At 47.4% G+C, this 27,892-nt stretch overlaps 1 protein-coding gene across 1 annotated transcript; it reads left to right on the top strand.

Annotated features, from left to right (window-relative positions):
* Positions 1-251: 251 nt before the first annotated feature.
* atf6 (activating transcription factor 6) lies at positions 252-27,325 on the top strand. Its single transcript, XM_062452871.1, has 16 exons — positions 252-468; positions 1,089-1,165; positions 1,303-1,378; positions 1,783-1,880; positions 2,502-2,625; positions 3,150-3,350; positions 5,053-5,222; positions 10,911-11,096; positions 11,368-11,459; positions 11,732-11,854; positions 13,756-13,851; positions 13,935-14,025; positions 15,117-15,187; positions 15,910-16,021; positions 20,263-20,347; positions 26,234-27,325. The coding sequence occupies exons 1-16, from the start codon at positions 372-374 to the stop codon at positions 26,428-26,430; spliced, it is 1,896 nt and encodes a 631-aa protein (XP_062308855.1). The 5' UTR covers positions 252-371; the 3' UTR covers positions 26,431-27,325.
* Positions 27,326-27,892: the final 567 nt, after the last annotated feature.

The following is a 27,892-nucleotide window of genomic DNA, read 5'->3' as shown; positions in this document are numbered from 1 at the left end:
ATTGATGTATTAATTTGTAGTATTTTTAAGTAATTGAGATGCTTTTGAAGTGCCTCATAGTTGACCTATTGCTTTCATTACTCTTCATGTGTATTAGGTGACATAGCCTGTGCGTTCTCATGCTTTTAACGGTGCTTTAAAAAAGAAATGTACTCTGCTGCCACCTTTTGGTTTTTCTGCTGACAAACATGACTAAGAGACGTGCGAATGACTACTTTGTCCGTCTTGGGTATCCGTAGAATTACGGTAAGCCAGACGTGTATCTTAGAGTCGGAAACAACAGAAGTGTTACTAGCCAGGCAGCCTTTGGAGTAAATTAAGATAATAAATTATTTTTAAGCCAGTTACATTACTCATGTTTTCGAGGAAAGATGGCAACCGATTTAACGTTAGACCTCGATCACGAACAACACATTACGATGAATAATAGTGAGCCAGGCATCTCCATCGATCAGGATGGCGAGTGGGGTAAGATCATGTGTTTCTCTGCCTGGTCTAGGAAACCTTCTAGAAGTAGCTGTCAATGACTAGCACTATCTCTATTGCTAGCAATCATAACACACCAGTGTTCTGTTGAATGGCTAGCTACTTCAGTACATTTTGATAACCAGCTCGACAAAGCGTTGGGTAGCTATAGCCGAATGGTTAGCTATGTCCATTTAGCCGTCTAGTGCTAGCTAGTGGAAGATGTAACTAGAACATCAAATTCCAGATCTACGCATCTAGCGTATTTACTCCCACTTGCATCATATCAGTCACCCATCTACAAATGCATGTAGTAGTCTATATGTAGTCTGATCAGCGCAGAAATAGCTACCAATAGCTACCTACATCTTGACGTAAAATTGACTTACGTTTTCAGATTTGTAATTTGAAATCGAAAGGAAACGCTTCCACAAAGTGCTAGAAATCTTATATAGAATAACAAGATCCAGTCCTACAGCGGTGGAACACAGATTATAGTAATTCCATTCAGCAAGTTTTATAGTCGGAAATGATCATATTCGCTTTTTGTTTTTTATTTTACTGTAACAGCAAACTACACTTTGGTCATTGCCCATGAACTTTTTCCTACCCTTTTCCCACAGACATGAGCCTGTTTGATGATCTGGGCAACCTGGAATATGCCAGTGAATTATTCCAAACTCTGGAGAACTCGGGATTTGTACGTAAAAAACAATATTCTTATTACGTAGACTTCACCAAGCCTGGTTCTAATGTGAATTTTTCTAATGCGATATAAACCCGTAGCCGTTTTCTGCAGTTCCAGAAAAAAATACCATGTCTTCTCGTTTTCCACAGACCAATGATGCTCTTGGCATGGACTTTGACATTGACCTGTCCCCCTGGAGTGCAGACACAGGCAGCAGATACACAGGTAACACCATGAATACATTTCTTTAAATAACAAAAACGAAAATAGGTCATGTAAAAAGGATGACTTAAAATATACCAGGGTAAGGTGCACAACTTAAACTACCTACACATAATAATAATAAGACTTTATTTATATAGCACATTTCATACAAGAATTGCAGCTCAATGTGCTTTACATAAAAACAATAATACAAGTGATAAAAGTAATAAATAAAATAATAATAATTAAAAAAAAATTAAAAAAAATACACTCAACAAAATACATATTATTTTCTGAATGCATTTGTCCTTATGTCACTCTCTTATAGTTTATATGTCAGATATTATGTCGTACTTTTTGTGTAATGCACCCAGAATGCTAACATGCCATGTCCCTGACGTCTGGGTCTCTGCTGGTGTGTGTAGATGGTGAGATGAATTTGGACTCTTTGTCCCCAGCCCACACTCTGAGTTCCGTCCTCTCTCCTGGCTCTCTGAGTGCCCTGTCACCTTGCTCCACACCTGTAAGTCACTGCACTTCTAACCATCACAGCACTCTGAGAGTACAGAGTTTTGCATTTATACAAACTAAATGAGTTGAGTGTGTGTCTGGGTTGGCACACAGTCAAAAAAACACACATTGTCCCATGAGGTGCCCTTCCTCACACGATGTCTGCCAGCTGCTCTTCTGCATTGAGCAAACACACACACACACCTGGGTGTCTCATTAGCAAATATCTTAAGCACCTTGTCAAACTAATTATGCAGCGTCTGCCTAAGGTTGGCCACGCCCCTCGTTAAAGAGAGGCGCTGACATCTTCGCCTACATTAGCATAATTCAGCGGGCAGTTCGTTTTCACAGCGTGTCACAAAGCTTCTTCCAGCCTGCGCACTTCTGCTTTCTAACTCTGTGACCGTGACAGAGGACATCCCTGTCCTCCAAAGACAGTTCACTTATTCCAAGGACACAAGTCCTCTGAAAGACTGCACAGCTATTCAAAATGTTTAAATCTGTGATTAAAAAAAAGAAGTGATTTTGATTATCGGTGATTTTGCTGCCTGTCACTTTGTCATTATCTAGTCCTTGTTGTACCCTGGTGTAGTGCAGCACACAGTGACGCATGTCTCTCTGCTGCCCCCTACAGGATGAGCCTCTGTCCACCCAGTCCCAGCTCTCCCCGGGATCGGTCTGTTCCGATTCCAGTGGCTTCTCGGAAGCCCCTCCGCCAGCCCGGAAGCCCCCTAAACGGACCAGCCAAGCCGCCCGAGGTCAGGCACCCCTCTGCCTGGCTTTTCTGTCGGAGGAAACTCCACGTTGATTTGCATTTTACATTTTAGTCATTTAGCAGACACTCTTATCCAGAGCGAATTACAGGGACATTCTCCCCGAGGCAAGTTGGGTGAAGTGCCTTGCCCAAGGACACAACGTAATTTTTTCACGTCCAGGAATCGAACCGGCAACCTTCTGATTACTAGCCCGATTCCCTAACCGCTCAGCCACCTGACTCCCGAGCTGTGTGACAACTCACGGTGTACACTTTAACAGTTTATATAGTTGTGTATGTTTTGACTGTTTAGTTTTCTTTTAGTCTAGTTTTGTAGTTTATATCTTTAGGCCTAGTTTAATACAGTTAATACATACAAGAGCCTAACCGGCTCTGCTTGCGTTTGTTCTTCAACCTTGTCCGAGGAGCCTACAGAAATTCAGCCGTCCAAGAATCGACCTGCTTTTCATTCGCAAAACACTGGCTCTGTTCGTCCCTTTCATCTCCATCTCCTTCCCCCCCTTCCAGTCAGGTCGGCCCAGCCAGCCAGGAGACCCATCCAGATGAGCCCCAGGTTCTCCATCCAGCCCAGGCCAGTCCTCACCGCCGTGCCCCTGGCCACAGCGCCCCTCCAGACCAAGACCATCATCATTCAGACCCTGCCGGCCGCGGTGCTGCCCACCTTGACCAAGCCCGCCCACATCAACATCCAGCCAGCGCCGCCTGCAGGTTAGAAGATAAACTTTCAGTTTGAATATGTCCTAAAATCTTTTTTTTTTAATCGGTGGAGTTGCAGTGCACGTGACTGCCAGCAGGTGGTGCCCCATCTCTTATTTTCTCTGATTTCCAGTTTCTTCTGATGAGATGAACACAATCTCATCTCAGTAGATTTTTCCAAAGCTTTAATTTCAATCTAAATTATATCCCAAATCCCCCCCCCCCTCCTCCAGATGTGGTCCACCCATATGTGAGAGACCTGGGTTTTGAATCCTGAGAACTGTGTGTGTGTGTCTTCAGTGTTTTTAGACTATCTGTGTGTGTTCTAACCATTCCTGCTGTCAGTCTGCATTCCATCCTGACTGGGTTACCAACCTTATCCCCTTGTGCCAGGCCAGGCCAGGCCAGGCCAATGCACATACTTGGACTCAATCTTGTGGAACATCTGACCTACGTGGCACTCAAATTCAAAAACAAAACCCGTTGGCTTCACATTAAGACGTTCTATCTCAGTGTGAGCTGCCGTCTCTTCCTGGAAGAGAGCTTTCCATTAAGAGCTGTGTCATCTATCTGCATCGCGGCCTGGTAGATACTAGTACGCTAGCGTAAACACCATAGATATCCATTAGTCTAGAGCCTAGCACCTCCATGCCATTATCACTGACACACCATCTAGCAAAACAAGACTGAGGTGTGCCCTGCCCTGCCCCGGTGTAAGAAACGGTTCCTGGCACAGAGAGAGTGCTTCTGTCAGGCCTGGTCACCATGCTCTGAGTGTTGAATGAAAACTAAAGTGTTGAGTGGGGTTGATAAACATGGAGAATATAGTGTATCCTGTGGGTATGGGGGAGAGAGACCATATCTCCCAGCCTTTAGTTACATCTTTGTCTGGAGGTCTCTCTCTCACACACACACACCAATGCACACTATCTCTCTCTCTGACACACACAAATGCACACTCCATCTCAGTCTACCCATGTCTCTTTGGGCCTGTTCTCTGTTTGTCTCACACTGGTTCAGGGGCCTGGTGTGTGCAGGTAGGTAGATAGGAATGTGAAAGACTAGTCTGCAGATGGTGATGGTTAACAGATGGGAAGCTTCTCAGAGTTTTTGTCCACCTGTGGGGGGTGGGGGGTGTGGGTGGTGGAGGGTGGAGGGGATGGGGGATGGAGGGGGTGGGGGGTGGAGGGTCTGGGGGGTGGAGGGTCTGGGGGGTGGAGGGGCTGGGGGGTGGAGGGGATGGGGGATGGAGGGGGTGGGGGGTGGAGGGTCTGGGGGGTGGAGGGGATGGGGGGTGGAGGGGATGGGGGGTGGAGGGGATGGGGGGTGGAGGGGATGGGGGATGAACGGGGGGGGGCAGGGGGGTGGATGAAAGCCTGTTTCAAGAGACGGAGCGATAAGGCTCCCAGCTGTTTTAGTTTGTATGTGGGTGGTAATAGTGAGAAAAAAAATATTATAGTGTAACCCTAATATATATATATATATATATATATACACAGACATTGAGAAACCAATAGATGCTGACTCTTTTACGGCTTGCATCCAACTTGTAAAATCTGAGCTCAGCAGAGTGACTCGACTGTGTGTGTGTGTGACTGTGTGTGTGTGTGACTGTGTGTGTGTGTGACTGTGTGTGTGTGACTGTGTGTGTGTGTGACTGTGTGTGTGTGTGTGTGTGACTGTGTGTGTGTGTGTGTGTGTCCTCTCCCTCCAGGTTGTCCCGTGGTGTTGTCCCAGCCTGCTCAGGTGCTGCAGATCCATACCCCAAACACTATCACGGGGCACGTCGTTACCATGCCAACGCTGACCCGGGACAGGCCGACCCCGGTCATCTCTCAAACCGCCGTTCCCGTCACCCTCCGATGCCCCTCCGATGACGACGACGTAAGGCTTTTATGTGTGTGTGTGTCGGTATGTCTGTCTGTGTGTGTGTATGTGTGTCTGTGCACACAAGTCAGGAGGTTCATGTGCCCTAAATTTTCTTTCTTTCTTTAGTTCTATAGTCCAGTGGTTCTCAACCCTGCATGTTTTAGATGTTTCCCTGCTCCAACACACCTGATTCAAATGAATGGTCGTTACCAGGCTTCTGCATAACTAGATAACGACCCATTAATTTGAATCAGGTGTGTTGGAGCAGGGAAACATCTAAAACATGCAGGACAGGGGGTACTTGAGGACCAGGGTTGAGAACCACTGGTATAGTCAGTTGGTGTTTCAAATGTTGTCTAATAAGAGAGAGAGAGAGAGTCTGTTTTAAATCCCTTGTTCTCCATGGTGATCTAACTAAAACCATACACGGACATTTGCTCCATTTCCCAAGTTTCCAAGTTTGAGTGTGTGTGTGGGTGTCTGTTTGTGTGCCATTGCATATTGTTGTACGTTAACCGTTGGAAACGGTCATATAAGCATTCTGTCGTCACACTCCCTCCTACACTTGTTTAATATTTAGTGTTTCACAACCCATTAACTTTAAATCCTGGGCGAAACATTAAAACATAGAGAAAAAGTCACTCCCGTTATTTTCGGTATTAGACGTGTCTTTTCCACACCAGAAAAGTTTGCCTGCTCGACTGACCGCTTCTACGACAATGACTCAGACTCAAACCCCTGTAGAGGGCCGTTAAGATGCTCTTGTTTTGGGCAGTTGATCTCTTCTTCCTGCTTTACGAGATGAGAAGATGAGTCGTCCTTACCAAAGGTCAAGTATCAAAGCCTTGCAGGGGTCTGTGTGGTTAAACCAGCAGTTGGGCGGGTTTGGAACAGCCAACTCTCTAGTCGGAGCCTTTGGGAAGTTTGCTGGAAATCGAATGTTGGCAAACATTTTGAAAAGGCGTTTGTTATGTTTGAGGCTAAATCTTTTGAAACAGAACAAGGGTGGGGGTGGTGCGCTTTCGTGAGGGTGATGTGAGGACAGCTGCGGAAGGCACACACACACACACACACACCCACACACGCACCCCCACACACACACACACCCACACTCACACACGCACACACCCACACACACACACACACACGCACACACACCCACCTACACACACACGCACACGCACACACGCACACGCACACGGGTGATTTAATTTTTCTTGGTGTGTCTGCTCATCCCTCATAAGCCTGTGTAACCACCGGTCTGTGCAGTCACACACTAAATGCTGTTGTCACGACAGCTCGGCCAAAGTCATATTTATCTTCTGCAGAGAAGTCCTCAAGACTCAATCCAGGCTTTAGCAAAACAAGAAAACGCAATTATAGGATTTTTTTTGTTTATACTGCTAGCCGGTGGTTTCTTAATTAAACTCCCCGGTTCTTTTTTTGCAAGTGGCTTTCATGTCTGACTGGTCCTTTTATTGTCCTCCTATAAAAAATGTGGTAGGTTTGGAAGGTTTGTAGGTCTAACAATTCATATTTTGTATCTGTTTTTAGGAATACATCAAACAATTAGTGCTTTTTCCTTATGGGTTTTCTGTTCTGATCTGAGACTCGGTTGAGCAGTAAAGGAAGCGAACTTCTTGTGGATCTTGAACATCATTCATTCGTATCCTTAAAGGCATTGTCTGCCACTACCCCTGTGGTTTTACAAACGACTTTTGAGTCAGATTACTAGCCCGCTTCCCTCACCGCTCAGCCACCTGACTCCCCCTTTCTATCTTGTAGGGGGTCAGGTGGCTGAGCGGTTAGGGAGTTGGGCTATTAATCAGAAGGTTGTCAAATGACGTTGTGTCCTTAGGCAAGGCACTTCACCCTACTTGCCTCGGGGGGAATGTCCCTGTACTTACTGTAAGTCGCTCTGGATAAGAGCGTCTGCTAAATGACTAAATGTAAATGTAATGTATCTTTCTTCCTTTTCCCTTTATTCCCTCTCTCCCACTTTTGTCCCTTTCCTCTGTGTCACAGCGTCCTTCGTTCCTTGGTGTGTCTGCGTTGTGGTTTCACTCTTACGTGGCAGGGTGAAAGATGCACTGCATGCTGGGACGTGTCATTGTCAGCTCGGGGGGACACTGTGGCATTACACCAAAGCAACCGCCACAAAATACTACATCCTCGCTGGGTTCGGTTTCTCTCAGCAGGGAAAAAAAAACGGCTGATGGCCTGATGGCTTTAGCTGTGAGAGAGAGCATGCGTATGTGCGGCCCTGGACCATTATTTCCTGAGGAAACGACAGCCTTGATTCAAGACTGTGTTTTTCTAGCCAGCCGACTGACTGATTGCTGTTGACGTTAACGCTGTTTTCCATGAGACAATTGTTAGAAAACCCAGCAATATTTCATAAGCTGTTGTTGTTTTTATGAATTGTTAGGTCTGGCCTTTTAACTCTAGCATGCTAAAATCAACCAGTCTCTAAAACAACTTAACGGCAAAATGATCATGGGCATTGTTGATGCTGGGGAGGCTTGGTGCCAGATCTCAAGAGCGTTGGCAAGGAAATCTGAACTTCAGAGGCCAAGACAAATAAGCCACTCAGCCATTTGTAAAGCCGACAGAGTCAATAAAGTTTACAGCGATTTAAATGGGAGTGGCTGAACAAATTAATTGTGAGAAAGACGTGAAGTAGGACAACAGTTCTGGAGCTGACGTCCCAACAAAGCAATTTGCCAGGATCTTGGAATAGCCTGGCTCAAGTGGTCCAAAGTAGACCTAGTTGAAAAGAAGAATGTTGATGCTATGCTGTTATAATTCTACCCAGACTTCTCATTCTATATGCAGTCTATTATAATTCATGACTAATGATACACTTTCTCACAATCTTCCATAACTGTAAGGCAAGAAAGCTGTCAGCACGGCATCATTAAATTGTTTTGTCTCAAAAATAACTAATTTGTTTCCACAGCCTAAGACTTTGACTATGCCTTGGACACAGAAACCGGTCAAGCCGTGTGTGTGTGTGTGTGTGTGTGTGTGTGTGTGTGTGTGTGTGTGTGTGTGGGGGCTTACTGCAGCTGTGTTTGTTTTATAAGCTCCTCGTGGTTTGGCCACTGCGCTGTGGTTGGGCCGTGTGGGTTAGGGGAGGTGTGAGGAGGCTGTTAAAGATGGCATGCTCAGGCCAGGTGTGTGTGTGTGTGTGTGTGAGTCTCTCCCTCCATGTGTGTCCTCGTCCAGCTAAGCGAGGGTGTAAAACGCTAGCTCACGATCCCGGATCCCTGACAGGGATCTGGGAGACAGCTGAGATCAGGGACAGTCATTCGGGATAGGGTCATCGTGTGGTAATGTGTTCAGCTGAGCCCTGGGATTTACCCATGTGTTCTGGGCTATCGGTCAACTCTGCGAGGCAGCACAGGCCTCAGTGCAGCGGCACCCCAGACATCTCTCCCCACTAGGGGGATCACACCCACTTGACCTTCAGCCTGTTCAACCTGTGGAAACACATGTCTTTAGCCCTCTCGTAAAAACGGAAATGTTTTGATCTCAGCGGGAAAAAACCACACACAACCAGCTCTGAAAGGGTTAAAGGGTTAACGGGTCTCTCACACACACTTCCTCGCAGTCAACACACAGAGCTGTTCCCCCCCCCCCCTCCTCCTGGCGACCGGCCCAAGGCTAACAGCTAACGGCGTCCTAGCTAACCAGTAAGCCGCCCCTCGCTCGTTAACTTCCGTCAGACCAGGCGAGAGGAAGGTTCAGAGTCAGAGCTGTCACTTGAAACGCAAAACCCTCCTCCTTACCCTCAAGCCCTGTCGCCGTGACGATATCCCCCCCTTTTCTCCCCCCTCCTTGTTCCTGCGTCCTGCTTAGGCTCCCCTTCGGCGTTCCCAGGCTCTGGTGGCAGAGCTCCCAGCCCCGGGCAGAGAGAGCGGGAACGAGAGAAACGGAGAGAGTGAGAACCAGCAAGGGGGAGAGAGAGGGAGAGAGAGACTGAGGGAATGAAGGAAGACCAGGTTTCCTAGGAGACGTAAACAGGGAGTTCTCTCGATCCAAATGACTTCAAATCCTCCAGCAGCTCCGTCAGGGGTGGGGGCAGTGGAGGCTTAGCCCATGCTGCACACAAGCTGGCGGGGGCGGGGCTGAGGAGACAAGAAGGGGGGCGGTATGGGGGGGGGGTATGGGAACTGCACTGATGAGGAGAGCGGTTTGCTGTTACACATGCACAGCCTCTGGCTTTTGTGGATGCAGTGTGTGTGTGTGTGTGTGTGTGTGTGTTTGAGGTCAGGTGAAACTTTGCCTAAACCGTGGATAAACTAAGACGCCTCATATCGATTTCAGTTGAGAGTTTATGCTTTGACTCTATTTTGATCGGACAATAGGTCACCCACATTCCTTCACCCACTGGACTTTTTTGTTTATTTTTTGGCTCCCGCTGATACAACATACTGATCTGGGATGGAAAACAGAAAATACTCCAATTAGGGAATACTCGGACGGCCTCAAGTGTTTATACCTCTCCAAACCGAGAAGCACTGTCGAACCCGTGTATCATGTAGGTCTATTCCTAGGTGTCCTCGTGTTTGTGTGTACGACACAGAGTCATCCTTCACGGCCTGACACACGCTATAAACATGTCCTCCATCACACGGGCTGAGTGGTACCCTCACGGCCTTGGTGAGCATGACCCCCCACCCCCCCTCGACCCCCAAGAGACCCCTCGTGATAAACATTTCCAGAGGAAGTTCGATGTGTGCCCAAGGCTCTCAAGGGCTACATTGAGCTCTGGTTGCGTTGCAGTGGGACCGTTTACAACGCGACACGTCTTTTGGTAGCTGTGTTTTTTTCTCTGCTGAGGCGTGGGAGTGTAGGCAGCAGGGGATTTTTAGGTCTCCCCCTTCCTCCTCATCTGCCCCCATCATTCACTCTCTCCTTCCTTTACTGACCCTCCCCCCCCTCCATCCTCCCTCCCCTTCTCTCTCTCCACATTTTTTAAGGAGCCTTTGCTCGATATCCACTGTGTGTGTGTGTGTGAGAGACAGAGAGAGTGTAGCCCTAGTCATGTCTGGTGTGAATCCCTTTATTGTTGTCAGCTCTGGCACCTGTTTCGGGGTGATTCATCTGGTGGTGGTGGAGGAAAAAAAACAAAAACGTAATTTGAATGAAAGGCCCGTCTCTCGTCATCCTAACCCTTGTGAGATCTAACATCAACACCCGAGTCTCTCCGGTGAGGCGTTGCTATGATCCACAGCCCAACAGGTGCTCCGGACAGATGACGAGGGCGGTCTCTGTCCGTTCTCACGATGCCAGGCCGCGGCCCAGTGTGGTGCTCACGCTCGCTCCTCTGTCTCTCAGGCGCTGTTTCCTTTTTCTTTCTTCTTCTCCCGTTTGCTTCCAGCATGACACGACCTTTGTCATCATGCCGCATGCATGTCAGTGATGTTTGATGTTTTGGATTTGATATTATTGAATCAAACCTCATTTTGGCATGTGCTCACACCTGCTCTCTCTCCCCCTCTCTCTCCCCCTCTCTCTCCCCCTCTCTCTCTCTCTCCCTCTCCCTCTCCCTCTTCCTCTCTCTCTCTCTCCCTCTCCCTGTCTCTCTCTCTCTCTTCCTCTCTGTCTCTCTCTCTTCCTCTCTATGTCTCTCCCCCTCTCTCTTCCTCTCTCTATGTCTCTCTCCCCTCTTCCTCTCTCCCCCCCCCCCCTTTCCAGTCCAAGGTCTCTCAGAAGCAACAGAGGATGATAAAGAACCGTGAGTCTGCGTCTCTGTCGCGGGTGAAGAAGAAGGAGTACCTGCTCACCCTGGAGGCCCGCCTGCAGCTGGCGCTGACGGAGAACCAGGCGCTCAAGAGCGAGAACGGCACCCTGAAGAGGCAGCTGGAGGGTCTGCTGACCGAGGTGAGGCAGCTGGAGGCAGTTGGAGGGTCTGCTCACCGAGGTGAGGCCTCCGGCCAAACGCTCAGACGCACGCACCAACGCGTGAACATAAAACATACATTCGAAAGAATATCTAATCTTTAACATGCATGCGCACTCAATCACACACTGCGATTCGGTGATGAGTCTGATCTGACACTGCCGGTAAACTCTTTCACTTCCATTATCCTGGCGGGATGTTAGAAGTTCTTATGGTGCGCGAGATAACGCCAAGCGTTTCCTCTTCCTGTAGAACACCGTGCTGAAGGCGCCCGCGTCCAAGAAGAGAGCGGTGTGTCTGATGGCTGTGATGGTGCTGCTCGCGCTCAACATCGGACCAACGAGGTGTGTGTGTGTGTGTGTGTGTGTGTGTGTGTGTGTGTGTGTGTGTGTGTGTGTGTGTGTGTGTGTGTGTGTGGTGCGGTCCGGCTTCTGCTAGATCCGATTTCAGAGGCCTAAAAGCCTCTTGTCCCCCCGTTCTCCAGGGTGCGGGCCACATTTCAGCGAGTTGCCAATCTGCTATTTCAACGTCTGTGTTACCAGCTCACACCCCCTTTCTCTCTTGTCCTCTCTCCCTCCTCCTCTCCTCCCTCCCCTCGTCCTCTCCTCCACCACAGTCTGTTTGGGCCCGGCCTTGGCTCCAAGCTCCAGGCCGGCTCCGTCCACAGCGGCAGACACCTGCTCGGCTTCTCCCCAGACACGGGGGCCGAGCCGGGCCCCGAGGACGCAGTCACCGACAGGTAGTGAGCTCACACACCAAGCACGGCCCCCCATCATGTTTCCGTGTACACGCTATGTCACTGTGGACCAGGATACACCTGGCCCCGGCTCTGTGGGGCCCAAAACCAGGTCATTACTGACACATATACACATATCCAGGTGCTGACTGACCATGTCCTGAAACCTGCCTAGCGACAGACGTGTAACCTTGAGGAGGAGGGGGCGGGGGGGAGGTTAGCTGAACCTAAGGCTGTACGTTATTGTTCTCCGTTTATTTGGGTTGTGAGTTCTATTTTTTGAGGAGGAAACTCAAAACCGGAGTCTCAGGTCTCATTTGCAAATTGCTTCAATAACACGCGTGTCTTGCGCTCGCTAGCGCGGCGCTCGACGTCGTTTTGAACCGCTTTCTTAACGTCTCGTGTGGGGGGGGGGGGGTCCCCGCCAGACGCTGTCTGTGTTCTGTCAGGGTCTGCGTGTGCAGGGCGGGGGAACATCTTAATACCAACCAATTCTGAGGAAGGAACACATTAGCCCAAAGAGAGAGGGGGGGGGGGTGACAGAACTGTGTGTGGTGGGGTGGGTGGGGGTAAGGGGGTACGGGGGTGGGGTAGCTTGTTATGTAACCCAATCCAGACATTCTTTTTGGACAGGGAATAGCGGGGGTTAATATGCCCCAGTCAGTAAGAGTTATCTCAAAGTCTCAGTGGTCTGTACCATAATTGCTGACTAACCACATCACTGGCCATATTTACCATGTTCACTCAGACTGGGGGGGTGGGGGGGGTGGGGGTCACTGGGCTGTACATCATCACACCAGGAACACTATACATCCCAGTTCCACAGAGACATGACTGTAACCCAGGCAACGACTACCGGCTAGTGATATAGCCTGTGGCCTCTTCCTGAAACAACAAAGGCCGCCTTGACCACCGTCTCTGCTTTCTTCCACAACCATCAGTAGCTGTCCTGGCGCCCTTACGAGCTTGTTTATGATATTTCTACGCGCAGTTTAGTCTGACCCCAGATGTATTTCCTTTGCTCAGGCCCGGCCCGCTATCTGTGTTGTAGTTCTGAGTTCAGCTGGCTCTTATTCCTGTTTCCGGCGTAGCTCCCTAACTCGCTGTCAGCAGAACTTTATCCCGGGAGTTGTTCAAAAGGCCGTCCTGGAGTTACCACTAGTTATTCTAGTCTTAGTGTCGACAGCCTGTGGACACATCGTAATAGGAGCTCAGCACTTCCTGGTGTAGGCGACTCAGCAGTCTTGCTTGGGAGGCGACACCTAGCCGACTGTCGAACGGAGATGTTTTATTGCTCAGTTTGGCAAGTGCGGAAGTCAACACTGGTTTAATTGCCTCCATATTGAAGCTGCTGGTTTCATTTTGGCTCGACGCAGCGCTGCACGGAGGCCTGTCTCAGTAGGGCCTTTGGAGACCGGTGTTCCGGAGAATTCAGTCCCCCCTTCCTTGCCCGTGTGCTCGAAATCATGACGTTTTCTCTTGTTGCTTGGTTGAGATGAATGTGATTTATATAATCGCGTGTGTCAACCTTTCAAAACGTTTTGTAGAAAATATTTGTCAAATATTTTACATCAGTCTTTTACACTGAGAACACAGGGGGAACAGATTTCCCTGGAGGCCTGAGGAAATTGGCTCCCCCCCTCTGTTTATTACAGTCTGGACATTTATACAGCAATACAGTGATGCTGGTGATGTATGTTACTGTGATCATTATGTATAGCAAGTTCCATCTATACGTCAGTATTTTACACTGAGAACACAGGGGGAACAGATTTTTTTCTTCGATTTCCTCATACAGTTGTAGACCAAGTTAACACAGAACTTTTGTTGTCGCTGTCTCTGATTTCTGTCTTTTGGTTTCTCTCTCTCTTTCTGTTTATTTCTATTCTCTTTCTCTCTTCTAGCTCTCAGGATAAGGCTCTGATGGTGATGAAGGAGCCTGGCTTTCTCCAACCCCCTTCCCCCTGCCTGCCTCCTGTAAACAGGACCAAGTGCATTGAGTCAGTACTGACTTCTAGTCCATCTACTCATTTCTCTGCTGTTCCATTGGTCGGTTTCTAATCGTCTCTGATTTGATTGACAGGTTGACCCATGAGCTGCGAGGCTGGGTCCATCGTCACGAGGTGCAGCAGACTAAATACAGACGGATGAACAAGCCAGCCAGGACCATCCTGGTATATAGTCCTCCCCCACCCAACACACACGCACACGCACACGCACTGGCCCATACCAGAACATTGGGAACCCAGTCAAAAGTCGATCTCACATAACATGTTAATTGAAAAGCTCATTCAGACACTAATCCTCCCAACTCTCATTCAGTCTCTCAATCCCTTTTTTTCCCTGCCTCTCGCCAAACTCATGGCTTTTTTTTTCTACTGAGTGGAATCCAGCAAGACTGAATAAAGTAAACAGGGGTTTACCAAGGATTAATACCCCCTTTTTCTAATCCATCAATATGAAATTCCAATCTGATGGCATATGTCAGGGTTTGACGACTGAAAGTTAGTCTCGGACAGTGGCTATGCCTACTGGGTGCTGTCCATGAGAACGAAGAATTTAGCAGGATTGCTTGGATTCCAACATGCTGCAGGATTACTGTGTAGTACAGTAGGTCGTTCTCCTCAGATGCACTGATTCTTGTAATAGTGTGAGGTCATGGGCTGGATTATTTATGGTTAGATTATGTATACAGGTCAACAAAAAATGTTTTTATTAAAAAAAGAGGATTTTAGCATGGTTAAATTTTTAGCTCAGCAGTTTTGAACTACTTCTTAAAAGAGGAACTGCGCCTCATGATAAGGTCAGGCAGGATGAAGTGAGATTCTGCATAAATTAAACACTGCGGGGGGATTCGCTCAGCATGAGGTTCTGTCTGAGCTAGACTTTAATTCTGCCCAACACTCAACCCATAGCTAACACCCATTCAACACTCAGACGTTAGCCTTGGCAGAGCCGTAGAGGCAGGTGTTGATGGCTAGCCGTTTCCTAGACGCTAGCTTTAATTAGCGCTGTCCATAATGCCAGCACCAGTAGAGTTAACCGTGGTTAACGAACACAGGAATACCCTTTGTCAACGACTGCTATTTTTGCCGTTTGCCAAGGAAACGCTTGGGGTTTTTGGAGTTAGTTGGGCCATGAAGCACACAGCTGTCGTAGTGCACGAAACACCACACAATGTAGCGAAGAAAGGGGGGAAAAATTAAGGCGAATCCCTAAACATATATTATCATTTTTTGCCTGCTTACTATCCCCTCTGTCGCAGAAACGAGACGAGAAGGAATCCAGTGGTGCCCAGATTGTGACGGTGGAATATACAGACACCTCAGAGGAAAAGTTAGTTATTTTACTGTAATTTACTGTTACATGTAATAATATCAGAACATATTACTGTATAATACTGATGTGCTGTTGATGTAATGAAGACTTTCATTTATTAAGGACATTCAAGTTTATAAGTTCACTACCAGTTTTTACTGTCTTTTTACAGTTGAAACTTTGGAACTACTTCAAACATTTATGTCTTGCATAGTTTTCTTGGTTGCCTTCTTAGTAGGTTTAAAAAATCTACTATTAACTAAAGCAACATTACTGTTCCTCAAAGTTGGATATCTGACCATATACAGTATGTGTAATTGGAAAACAAGCATAGGAAATCCCATGTGGACAATGTATATTCTTAACATGTCGTTTTGTTTTCGGTGGTCTTCTGGGCCTGTGTGATGTTTCTATTTATAAAACTTTTATGTTTTAGCCCCACATTTCTCTCATAGCTTTGACTTTCCCACTCCATAAATCCTGTTGAGAGCCAGCCAGTCACTCACGGCAACAGTAGCTAAGGAAGCCAATTTCCCTGTACAAGCTGTTAGACCTGTGGGATTCTGAGAATGTTGCCCTGGGCTGGGACTCAGAATTACGGCTTTATCTACTGACAAGTATTAATTAAATGATCTTAAACAGTGATAACAGGGTTTTTGGGGGGGAGGGAGGGCTAGTTTGTTGCTTTGTGAGTATCATAAGAGACCCTGTTTGTAAAGTGGGTGTGGTTGTCTCTACAGGAGCCACGGTAGCGAGCTACAGGTGTACTACGCCCCCCATCGCACCTACAGCGACCTCTATGACGAGATCAATCGCCGCGGCGACACTTTCTACGTGGTGTCTTTCCGCAGGGTGAGTCATGCGATCGTCGTGTAATGTGTTTGCACTTGTAGGAGGTTCCCAGACAGCGCACATGGTTTAGCCCTAGGAAATGACATCATGTTTTTATTCAGATGAATTATGTAACAAATCAGTTGGGATTTATCTGGACGGCTTCATGCACGATTCATATTTCTTTTCGCTCTAAGTACATGATTTCCATGTCTCTCAGCCAGTCCTAATGTCATGATAACGCCCGATTGGATGCAGATGGGTTTACTTATGGATGATTAATAACACATAGAGACCCAAATCTGGCAATGGTTGGTTTTCCTTGGGAAGCCAGACAATTCCTTTTGAAGGTAGCGTACACAGAATGTCATTATGACTATAGAAGGTTCCAGAATCCAACTTCATCACAATAGACTTGGCCTCCTCGCACTTCAGTTCAGGTGACGGGACATTAACATCACTCGGCGCCTTCCTCGGGCGATTTGGTTTGAGAGGGGAAAAGGAGGGTGGGGGGGCGTCAGGGGTGAAATGTTTGCGGCCTGAACACACCCTAGGGTGTAGTTCCCACTCTCAATCTGGCCCCACGCCAGTTATAATCACCAAGACTGTGTTCTTCAATATTCAAGTCACGACCAAATGTCAGTATTAATCCGGTTTTGCTTTATTCCAAAACACCCTTTTACTTTTATACCTGGTTTTAATTATCCGTGTCTATGTGACTAACGACGGACATCGGAAGGAATTCATGTAATTGCTTTTGTTTTTCTAAGTCCGCTCCATCTGACAAGTAGTATCAAGGGAAGGCTCTCTATTTACAACAACTACAGCCTTGACTAACAGAGAGGAACTCTGTTAGTCAAGTCAGTTACAGTTAAACATTTCACCACTTTCCATTTTACCCATGAAGTTATCTACATAAAACCCCTTGTTCAGTTCCATTCTTCTCGGCTGATTTGCTCCAAAATTAAGTCCACATTAACAACAATGTTTGTTAAAAAAACCCCCACATGGTTTCGTATTCTGTTAAAAAATCACAATGAATGTCAAACATTTGTTGGTGTTCTTTTCAGTGAAGACATGTTCCCCATAAACACATGTCCTGGCTAGAGAAGGCCTGGCAAGAAAGCAGCTCTTGGCTAATCTCTTGAGCACCTACAGACCCAGCAGTGTGCTCTTAGAAAGCTCACGTTCAGTCTTCCATTGTCAACGTGTAAGTTCATGACCCCCCTTGTCGCCAAAGACCTGCTCGGTGTTGACTTGGCGATGACAGGAATTACGCCTCCTGAGTTCACGTGGTCTGTAGGTCAAGTGGAGATGCATGAGCCCTGGACTTTGCTCCTGTCCGTCAGGAAGGCGGCTCACTGAAGTTAACATTTAACATTTAGTCATTTAGCAGACGCTCTTATCCAGACCGACTTACAGTAAGTACAGGGACATTCCCCCCCCTGAGGCAAGTAGGGTGAAGTGCCTTGCCCAAGGACACAACGTCATTTTGGCACAGCCGGGAATCGAACTGGCAACCTTCTGATTACTGGCCCGATTCCCTCACCGCTCAGCCACCTGACTCCTTAGTCCGCAGTTAGGTTTCATGAGTACACATGAGGAGGATGATACATTTACATTTATTCATTTAGCAGACGCTTTTATAGGGAGTCAGGTGGCTGAGCGGTTAGGGAATCGGGCTAGTAATCTGAAGGTTGCCAGTTCGATTCCTGGCCGTGTCAATTGACGTTGTGTCCTTGGGCAAGGCACTTCACCATACTTGCCTCAGGGGGAATGTCCCTGTACTTACTGTAAGTCGCTCTGGCTAAGAGCGTCTGCTAAATGACTAAAAGTGCATAGGTCACTGATCGAGATAGCCCCAAAAACATTGCGGGTAGCCAAAACATGAAGCATACATTGTGGAAATAAAATAAGTGCCAATGGGAAAGAACCATTAAGAGCATGTAGTTGAACAAGTTACAATTAAACAACATGAACCTGCAAGACTGTACCTGTACCTGGACACAGGAGTTAAAGGAATGATTTAGAAGATGGAGTGGCATACTGAGACTGGCATACCTAGCAGTCGTCACCCAACTTGTCAACGTTGACCTTGTTGATTGTCTGTGATTTGACAGCCTCTTCGGCTTTTTCCGAAGAGTCAAATAAACCCCTTTTTCAGGGTTTATTTGCATGTGTTTTGTTTCCTGGGTTTCAGGGTGTGTGTGTCCTGCGTGGGGGGGGGGGGGGGGCTTTTGTTATTCCATCCCATTTCGTGTGATGTTTGAACAAGCCTGCCAAAGCTCTGGACTTCATTTGAGATTTGTTTAAACTCTGAAGCCATGAGCACCAAACTTCATTTTTGTTTTTGGTCGAATGACCAATGATAATTGCATTGTTGGGTTCATCCTGAAGATCTTATGAACTGCTTCGGTGGTCATCTTGTGTGCTGTGACATGGCCCTGCACGTCCCCGCGCCGCTTTTGTCTTTGGCGGACTCTCTTGAGGTGATGGAAAGTAATCAACACGCTTCCGGTGTCCTCTGCACCTGCGACTTGGCGTGCGAGACGAGGTGAGGTGGTGGAAAGAGCCGCGGGCCAGCGTCCAGGAAGGTTCCAGTAACCCGAACCCTCGTCGTAGCAGCTGCCATGTCATCTTGGCAGTCGTGCGGGTCTCTGACGAGAGGAGGTTTCTCCTGCCTGCTCCCTCTGCCCATGGTCCTCTCTCCTCTCTTCTTCTCAGACATGTCATCATACTATTGTGTTTCTGTCTTGTCGCGTGTCCTATTTTCTGCACACCGGCTACCTCATAGCCCATCGTTCCTCCTCGTGCACGATTCTCCTACTCGTCGTGTTGCTTCTCTGTGGCGCCTAGTGTTCCAAAAGAGGCTGGTCTACAGCAGCTCTGTGGCCTCCAAACTATTGTTCCAGCACCTCCCCTCCCCCCCAATCTCCTTCCCTGGCCTCTAATCAGGCCGCTAAATTCCATCCCATCACCCGGACCAGGAGAGTCAAAGGCCTGGGATGGGGATAGCAGGACTCTGGTTGGCCCCTATGCCAGACCTCTCGCCCTTTTCTGGAAGGGGAAACGTGGGATGTAGATCAGATCAGAGGAGGACATCCTCCACCCCTGCTCTCTCTTTCTCTTTCTTTGAGTTCTCTCCATGTGTTTGCTTTAACGGCGATTACCAGGTTTCCCAGTGGCCTACTTAACCGCTGATAGATGGAAAACCAGTCGTGCTTCTTTAACTCCCCGAGACCCATCTTGTCGTCCCTCCTCGGCGGGCACGTCAAAGCCCAGGCCCAAAGTTTAACCGACAGCAAGTTGTGTCATGTGTGGGAAAAGAGGAGATCAGGGAAGCGTCATTGTGGTTTTTATGACCTATCCTATCTGTACTCTAGGCCAGGAAAAGAGCGAGTGTGACAGTTTGTTATGCTAGTGGCGACTGGCTCACACATGTTTGCTATTGCACCAACATTCCTCTAACATCTTCTGAACGCATGTCATTTACCTCCATTAGTACCTCTCGCTTTCTTGCTCTTTCCCCTTGTTTTTTTCTTTTCTTTTTTGGGGCACTTTCATTTGACTCCCGTTTGACTTGGACGCGTTTGACCTGTACCCCCTGTGTCACATACGCTTACTAACTTAATTGTGTTTCCAGGGTCCGTTACGCCCCAAGATCCCCACACCAGTTAGACGTACAGATGTCAACTGTTTGACAACTGTCTCAATTTCAAAGCTTAACCACTTAAAACCTTTGAACTGAGGGGCGGGGCACGTACCCATGTGGCCTCGTCGTGACTTTTGAATACCGTGTTTATGGGTCTCTGTGAAGGGGGGGGGGGGCTTTCATGTTTGCTATCGTTGTCTTTGACTATGAACTTTCTGACCTCTTAGTACCCCGTCTGTGTGTTTGAGAGCTGGCGCCTCGTTGTTACATAGTGTAGGGGGTCAGATGGCTGAGCGGTTAGGGAGTCGGGTTATTAATCAGAAGGTTGCCGGTTCGGTTGCCGGTTCGATTCCCGCCCGTGCAAAAATGACGTTGTGTCCTTGGGCAAGGCACTTCACCCTACTTGCCTCGAGGAGAATGTCCCTGTACTTACTGTAAGTCGCTTTGGATAAGAGCATCTGCTAAATGACTAAATGTAAAATGTAAATTGTGTGACGGCGTCGAAGAGGGTGAGCTTCAGACGCAGCTGCCGGTCGACTCCTCCCGGAAGGCTTGCGCCAGAACGTTCTGGAACATGCCTCTGTGTGACCTCTGACCTTTGCGTTCCCAGGATCACCTGCTCCTTCCTGCCACCAGCCACAACAAAGGACGCCGCCCCAAGATGTCCATGGTGCTGCCAGCCATGAACATAAACGGTAAGAGAAATGATTCCTCCACCCCCTTCCCCTGTGTGTCATGCGGTCATCCAGCCACAGTTGGCTTCCAGAAGATAGTTTCCGGAGACTGGCTCTTCCCCAGATTCCGGAATCATTTCCCAGAACCAATGAAGGGTTCAGTGTTTACACAACTCTAATTCACAGAGCCCACTCCATGTTAAACTGGTTACACAAAGAAAACTGACTGGTGACATGGCAGAGATGTTCAGCTGTAGCTCCACTCACAGGGGGAAAGGAGATTTTACTTTGTTCTCGGACCAAAAAGAGGATTCCCATAACCCAGTTTGATAAGGCTATGGAGAAACAACTCTCATATTTAGTGTTTTAAGGTGTAGCTTGATGCACATCTCTTTATGGTGAGCAGTATCTTCCTTCTACAGAGCCCATGCCAGTTTGACGTAATCAGCTCCTGTTATCACGGCTCACCCTCCGGTTATATGCTGGGTTGTTTTTCTGCAGCGTCGAAGGGAAGTGTCAACAGTTCACAGCCATGACGGACGTTCACAATCTCTGTGTTTCTCCCTAGTCCTTTTTCATCTCTCCCTCTCTCTCATTCCCTCTCTAAATATCTCTCTCGATCTCGATCTCTCTCCCTCTCCCGAGAGACACATGCACACTACACAAAAGAGTCCTGGAATGAAAGCTTGACGATGCTCAGTGTAAAGTTTGCAGATGGAGGTCGTCTTTCAGGGTCTTGGCGCGAGTTCTGTAAGATCTCAATCAAGAAGTTGATGGACTAAATAAACAGGAAGGAGGAATAGTAACCCAGTCACAGCACACCGTCTTGAGTACCTCAGTACCAGCTACATGAACATACTCTTTTCCCCCGTGTCCTTATATGGGCACAGATGAACCATTATCATGAGCGCCTTGTTAGTATAGTACCACCAAAGTGTTCAGATGTAGAGAGCGTTCATCGAACTAATTAGCTTGAACCCTCAGTTGATGTGTTTAGCAGTGAAATATCAAGTGTCTTTGAATGTAAGAGGTCAGACTTGCTGAAGTCCACCTCTCAAAGACCTAGGTGACCTGTTGCTCCAACGCTACAGCCAAAATATTTCCTAAGATCGAGAGAATGTTTTTGTTTGGCTACAGCTTCGATTACATCATTTCTGTTTTTCCCTGTGGCCTCATTCTCTACACCACCACCAATGAAGTTTTGATGGAAAAGAAGATAAATTAGTTGACCATGAAGATTGGCATGCATTTTAAATCTCTTGATCACCAATGCCTGGTCAAGCATCAAGTCTCCGACCCATGAAAAAAATAGCTTTGTGTTTAGAGAAACGCCGGGAGGACAGAGAGTGAGGAATTCTTGAGTAACTAATCTGTTGTTCTTGGCCTATCAACTATCCCTTATCACTGACCCGCCCTCTCTTCTTCCCCTCTCTATCCCAGTGTCTCTCGCTCTCTCGTTCTGGCTCTGGCCATAGCATCAGATTTGATTAGCGCTAAGCTAGCCCAGAGTGAAGTGAGTCAATGCAACGTGATCCCCTTGCTCAGCAGGGAAGACTCAGGCATTGGGAAATACTCGGGGGGGCAGTTTTGAGAGGATGAAGATGAATGAAGGTAAACATTGTTCTTGGTTGGTCCTGTCAGACAAGAATGCTAAAGCCAGGTTGCTCAGTTGACCCATTGAAATTCGGACTAAATGGAGAAACCCTATAGCTGCTTTACATTTAATTGCCTCGAGTCCCGAACAAAAGTATTATTCAGTGGAAGATGCAGTGTCTTTGCGAAGTTGGTTACCACAACAAAATTACATATTTAATCTGTAGTGGAAGCATGCACACGTCCAACTACCTTGGGTAAATCCAAACATTGTGCTTGCGTGTGTGTGCTCCCCACACACACGCCAGATGTGCCCGCTCTCTCGTCTCATAAATCAGGCTTTGGAAGCTTGTAGTTTACCTAACGCTTTGGTCCTGTTAGGAAACCAACAATAGTAAGTCTTTGCACCTTAAAACGTTTTCGGCTTGTCTTCACATTTGATTAATTCGATTGTACACTTCCAAAACTGAGTGTGATAATCTTGTTTTTAGATTTTAAATCTAGATTAGTTTGTTTCTAGTATACATGGCTTATCTAGTGACTTAATTTAAGTAAATGACACATCATTTTTGGATATCTTATGAAGTGAAATGTTCATACTGCAGCAACATGTACTTGTTTCAAGCATAAGCAAGCTCCAAACTAATATGTTTGCACTTAAATTTGACAGAGCCTTTTTGCAGCGTAGCTAATCTATTTTTAGGTGGGCTGCGATCTACCGTCTTGTACCCTGGCTGTTCCTGGTGGTCTGACCCTGACCTTATGAGCGCAGCGTGTTGTACTTTTACATACAGTGACTACCTCCCCACTGCAGAAACCCTTTCCTGTTCGGGGGCGCGGGGGGGAGTCTCCAATCCCACGGCAGCCTCACACAGTCCCACATGTCACCCAGATGACAGGCTCTCAGGGGAACATTCCCCCGGTTTATGTAATCTGTGTTTGAAACTCCGAAGTGATTATGTGCAAATGTACATCTTTAGCTGGGCAAGACTCTTAGAATAGCAAGACCCTCGGCCCCTCTCGGACGTTTGATTGCTCCACGTCGGATGGTAATTCTTTCCAGCTCCTCCGCCAGCCTCTCGTTTAGGAATGCCTCCCCTTTCGCGTCACTCGTCAAAATGACTTTCATCTGGAGGAGGTGGATGTGCTCTGCTAATAGGGAGCGCTTGTATGGTCTGTCCAGGACAATCACACGTAGTTGAGGATTTGGACTTTGATGTAGGCCATCGGCTATTTCTGTCTGCCGGGTGTATCTACGGTTGAGGGGTTCTGGTGAAGTTGGTCCATATTCTCAGCTGTGATCCTGGGTCTGGCTGTGTGCCTGCTCCTTAGAAGGCGCGGAGGACCCCTTCCTCTGTTTATTTAATGATCCCCTTCGTTTGAAAGTAGCTCAATCAATTTGAAGTGACATGTTTGAAGGAGAAGACTGTTTAAAGATGACGTAGGCCTTGTGTTTTGATTACAGATGGTTCCACTGTGTGATATAACCCACACACACACACACACTGCCTGCAGCCTCCATGGTTTGGGGTTCAGGAGAGCGTAGCATGGATGCAGAGTGTGACAGAGGTTTTAGAGAGTAAGCAATAGTTTGGGTCAGATTTTCCTACAGCCTACCTCGACCCAAATCACCAGAGACAAGAACAGAACAACCAGAATCTCTCTATCAGACCAGATGTTTAGCCCTGGGCACAGTGTTTCCCCAAGACAGGCCTTATAAAGTCTTGAACAATTATGTAGTCACGGCTCTATCGCCCTTGTCTAAGGCTAAGGAGAAACATTGCCTGCCTTCTGCTTACCTTTTAATGCCATCTATTTACTGTTGGGTCTATATAATGTTGATATTACGGCCAAAATAGATATTAACGGGGAATTGGCTGGTCTGGTTTCGTTTAAGCATCCCTTAGGGTTATGTAATGGATATTGTACAAGATGCTATTTTCATTTTATTAACTCCAAAGGGCTTAAATGCTCTTGTTTGCCAATGAATTACTTCCTCTTTGTTCCCAAATAACCCCCCCCCCCCCCCCCCCAGCATCTCCCTGCCTATCTGGTAAATCCCCCCCCTGCTGATCTGCCCTGCTACAGTTTCCTCTAATGCCATGTTGTCAGACTCGGGGTCCTTATGAACACTCCCTGGCACACCTTCCCTGAGCGGCTGCCACTGAAGAGACCATGCAGGAACTTTCTGGAATGTTTCCAGATGGCACAAGCAAACGGGGAAGAGAGGAGAGAGACCTGAAAGACTAAAGAGGGCTAGCTTTTAAGGGTTGGGGGAGAGGGGGTTGGCAGTTACCTCAAAGTCCTGCTTTTTGAAGTCGTGCCATGTGGCAGGGTGTGTTTGGTTTTGCCCTGTCTCAATGTTTAAACCACACAATCAGTGGTCTGTGCATGATTTGGGGTGCTCTGCCACATTCCATGAGACCCCTTCAGACGGGGAAGTAACACCCGGGGCCACCCTAGGAACGCGCTTCACCATGGACGTCCGAACCTCCGCGTAAAGCGAGCTCGGGTACCTGGAGGCGCCCAAATCAGACGCAGCTTGGATCTCCAGCCCCCGGTTGAGGCAGGCATGGCGTGACGAGGTAGAAAGCCCACTCTCGGCTTCCTGAGATTCCTGTTCGAAATACAGGAACCGTTTTAAAAGGCTCAGTCTCACACCAGGTGCAGCGGCGGAATCGCACACACCGGCCTCACATCTTCTTCTGGAGATATGAATCCCCCCCCCATCTGCAGATAGAGCCGTCAGACAGGCAGCTTGCGATCCGACAAAGGCCAGTAGATCTCCCCCCGTCTGGGAACTCCAGGAAGGAGCTATGGAGGAAGCTAATGCCTTTGACAGGTGTTTCTGGAAGAAGGGGAAGAAGAAAAAAAAAGACTGCAGGCTTCAAGCCACCTTCCAGTCCTCGTAGGCATTTTAAAGCTCTCTTCAGCTCCCTTTCTGGGCCGTACGAGAGCGCAGTAAAACCGGATGAGGTGTACCGCTCGTGTCGGGTCCATATGGGGGTGGAGGATTATGGTGCTCTCACGCACTCCTCTCTCCTCATGCCCCTTGAGAGACATTCTGAGTAGAAGATACAACGCATGCAATGCTGTGGGATCCAATAAACCTGTCAGGCATCTATTCACTACATGTTTCAGGTGGTTTTGTTAACAAGAACGATTTTACTAGCTCGTCCATTCTGGAGCGTTACATCGTTTGGACACAGTCTTAACAATCTGCGTAAGCATCCTATTATGTCTCCACACAAGAAACTAGAGACTGTACTCTCGAGAGTAGAATATAAATAAACATTGTACTAAAGGCCCACTGTAAAAAAAATACGTTGTAAGCCTTGTCTGTCAAACTAGGATATTTGTCCCCTCGTTGTTTGAGTGTGTAATTTTTATTTACTTGTTTGTGAGGCTTGAAGATGACCTTGAATGTTGAAACCTGTGCGTGACTTTGACGTTGAACTGGGGAAGAAAAAAGGGAGGGAGACTGTCCCTCTAGTCTGGGTTTTGCTCCAAAACCTTGACGCATTGTCATTGATCACCCTCTCTCTCCCTCTCCTCTCTCTCTCCCTCTCCCTCTCTCTCTCTCTCTTTCCCTCCTCTCTCTCCTCTCTATCCCTCCCTCCCTCTCTCTCTCGATCTCCTCTCTCTCTCTCTCCCTCTCTTTCTCCTTCACTCTCTCTCTCTCCTCTCTCTCTCTCTATCCCTCCCTCTCTCCCTCTCTCTCTCTCCCTCTCTCCCTCTCTCTCTCTCTCCTCTCTCTCTCTCTCTCTTTCTCCTTCACTCTCCAGGGTACTTCCCTTTTGTTCTTTTCTCTTCCTCCCCTTCATTTGCATGTCTTGCTTTCTTTATACCCGTTGTGATGTTTCTCTGAGAGGGAGGGATGGAGTGACTCACCTCTGTGCTCCATCTGCCTCCCCACCGCCCTCCCACCCGGCTCATGACCCCCACCGCCCCGCGGTACAAAACAAACCCGCCCTCCCCCACCCCTAAGCACCGACTCCCTGTGTAGTGTCATCTGGACAATCCCTCTAAAGGAGAAGATGGATGTCTATGCAACAGCTAGGCCTAGGCATACTGGGATTCATATCTCACCAGGAAGCCTTTACGCATGAATTAAAAGTGTGAATGAATATTCTTCTGTGGGTCTCACAGGGTTTATATGTGAAAAAATGAGGAACAACCTTGCTGTCAGCTTTTTTTCTAAGGTGGAATGCTGGTTCATCCATCCCATTGTGACAGATTATAGTTTGTGTGTTTGTTTTGTAAATGTCCTGATGGTCTCTCTGTGTTCTGTTTTGTTTAACTGGCGGCTTGCAGACTCCATTATAAAGGACAAGGAGTTTGAGGTGATGATGCAGATCGACTGTGAGGTCACAGACACCAGGATCCTCCACATCAAGTCCTCCAGTATCCCAGCATTCCTTCGTGTCAACCGCACCGACACCTTCTACCCACCCTCCCCCGCCGACAGCCAAGCCACACCCCCTGTTGCCGTCCTCATGGGTTCAGCGTAAGCCGACTCGACCAATCCATGCAGCTGAATAAGATATCAGTCAGTGCTGCATACAGAAGCATTGAGGTCATAAATACTGAACTTGACAAAACCGGGATCTAACTCTTCAACATGTACTCTTTACCACCAAAAACGCGAAATCTGTTTATGAGTACATTTGGAACCACCACCAAAAAAACAAAAAACAAGTGTATCTTTGAATCGGAGGAAGTTGTAAGTGCATTCATGGAATCCATACATTCATGAGGCAGCTTGAATGGTTGGTGTCGGTCAGCTGTTTTGGGTTTAATGTCCGTCACGGGTGGGGGGGGGGGGGGCTGAGACTGTGTGTGGCAGGGCTGTGTGTACCCCCTCGTACCCCAGAACCTCTGAACAAGGGTAATTGCTGAACAGCAGGGGGGAGAGGCACTGAACCCTAATTCACCCGGTCGAAACACAAATACTTCGACCCCCCTGGTGGCAATCCCTGAAGGCTGCCTTTCGGCTCCCTCTCTCGCTCCCAGTCTTTCTTTCTGAACCTCTTTTCCCGCACTTTCTGTCGAGCTTCTGTATGTCAAACGGATTGGAGGTTATTAAAGGTGTTCCATAGAACTCCGATTCCTTAGAACTCCGATTCGGAGGATTCTCTGGGGACAATATGGCCACCTACTCTCAGGAAGAAAACTGTGAAAGCTAGCAGTCCGACCGCTGAAATTCTGTGGTGTCTTTTGTTGTGATTGGTTGTAGTGCTCGTGTTCTGTTTTAAGTTATGCTGATTTATTATACTGTGCTGAAGCTGATGCTCTTTCACAAGGGGGATACTCAAACAGTGAAAACAAATATTTAAACTTTATTAGACTTCTGTTTTGTGATACAAGCAACATCAAAGATGAAATAAAAAACAAGCATGTTCAAAAGAGATGATGACTTTATTAATAGTAGGCCAAAATGTATGATATTTACAACGTAGAGAATAATTGGAATTGGACTAAATAGGTAAGAGCCTATTTATGAGTGTTGAAGTTTCGTTTTGATATGGTCCGGTCAAATCCAAAACTATTCTAATGTTGGTTGTTATATTGACTTGTTCACTCTGACTTAACCATCCACCTAGGCCCAATTGCACTTTTATGAAAGTGCACTTAAAAAGAAGCCTTTTCTGTTTGCAGATAATCCCTGTACTATTTATCTTACTGACATTTCTTTTTAATATAGAAAAAAATGCAGAATGTTTTTATAACAATATCATAGTGTATACCAATGTTATCCCCAAAAACTGCACTGGCCATTTACATTTTTGTCTAAAATCTCTGTTCTTTGTCTTCTTTATTGATCCACTCATAGATTGAATGAATATTATAAGTATTCAAAGAGCGTCTATGACTAGCATACTGTTCTCATTGTTGCCATTTTAATTAATAGTAGGGGAAAATGCAGGTTTAATGTGTGGTTGGAAACAAGAAATTGTTGGGGTTTTGATCATA

Source organism: Osmerus eperlanus, chromosome 26, assembly GCF_963692335.1.
Source record: "Osmerus eperlanus chromosome 26, fOsmEpe2.1, whole genome shotgun sequence".
NCBI classification, from domain to species: Eukaryota; Metazoa; Chordata; class Actinopteri; order Osmeriformes; family Osmeridae; genus Osmerus; species Osmerus eperlanus.
The sequence above is the reverse complement of the archived record's forward strand: the minus strand, read 5'-3'. Positions and strand labels throughout refer to the sequence as shown.

What these genes read in the sequence shown, in the direction of transcription:
- atf6 (XM_062452871.1), top strand. Translation starts at nt 372, where the DNA reads ATGGCAACCGATTTAACGTTAGACCTCGATCACGAACAACACATTACG. An exon ending in CTCAACATCGGACCAACGAG is followed by an intron (nt 11,460 to 11,731) that starts GTGTGTGTGTGT and finishes CCTCCACCACAG; the next exon opens with TCTGTTTGGGCCCGGCCTTG. An exon ending in GAGGACGCAGTCACCGACAG is followed by an intron (nt 11,855 to 13,755) that starts GTAGTGAGCTCA and finishes TCTCTCTTCTAG; the next exon opens with CTCTCAGGATAAGGCTCTGA.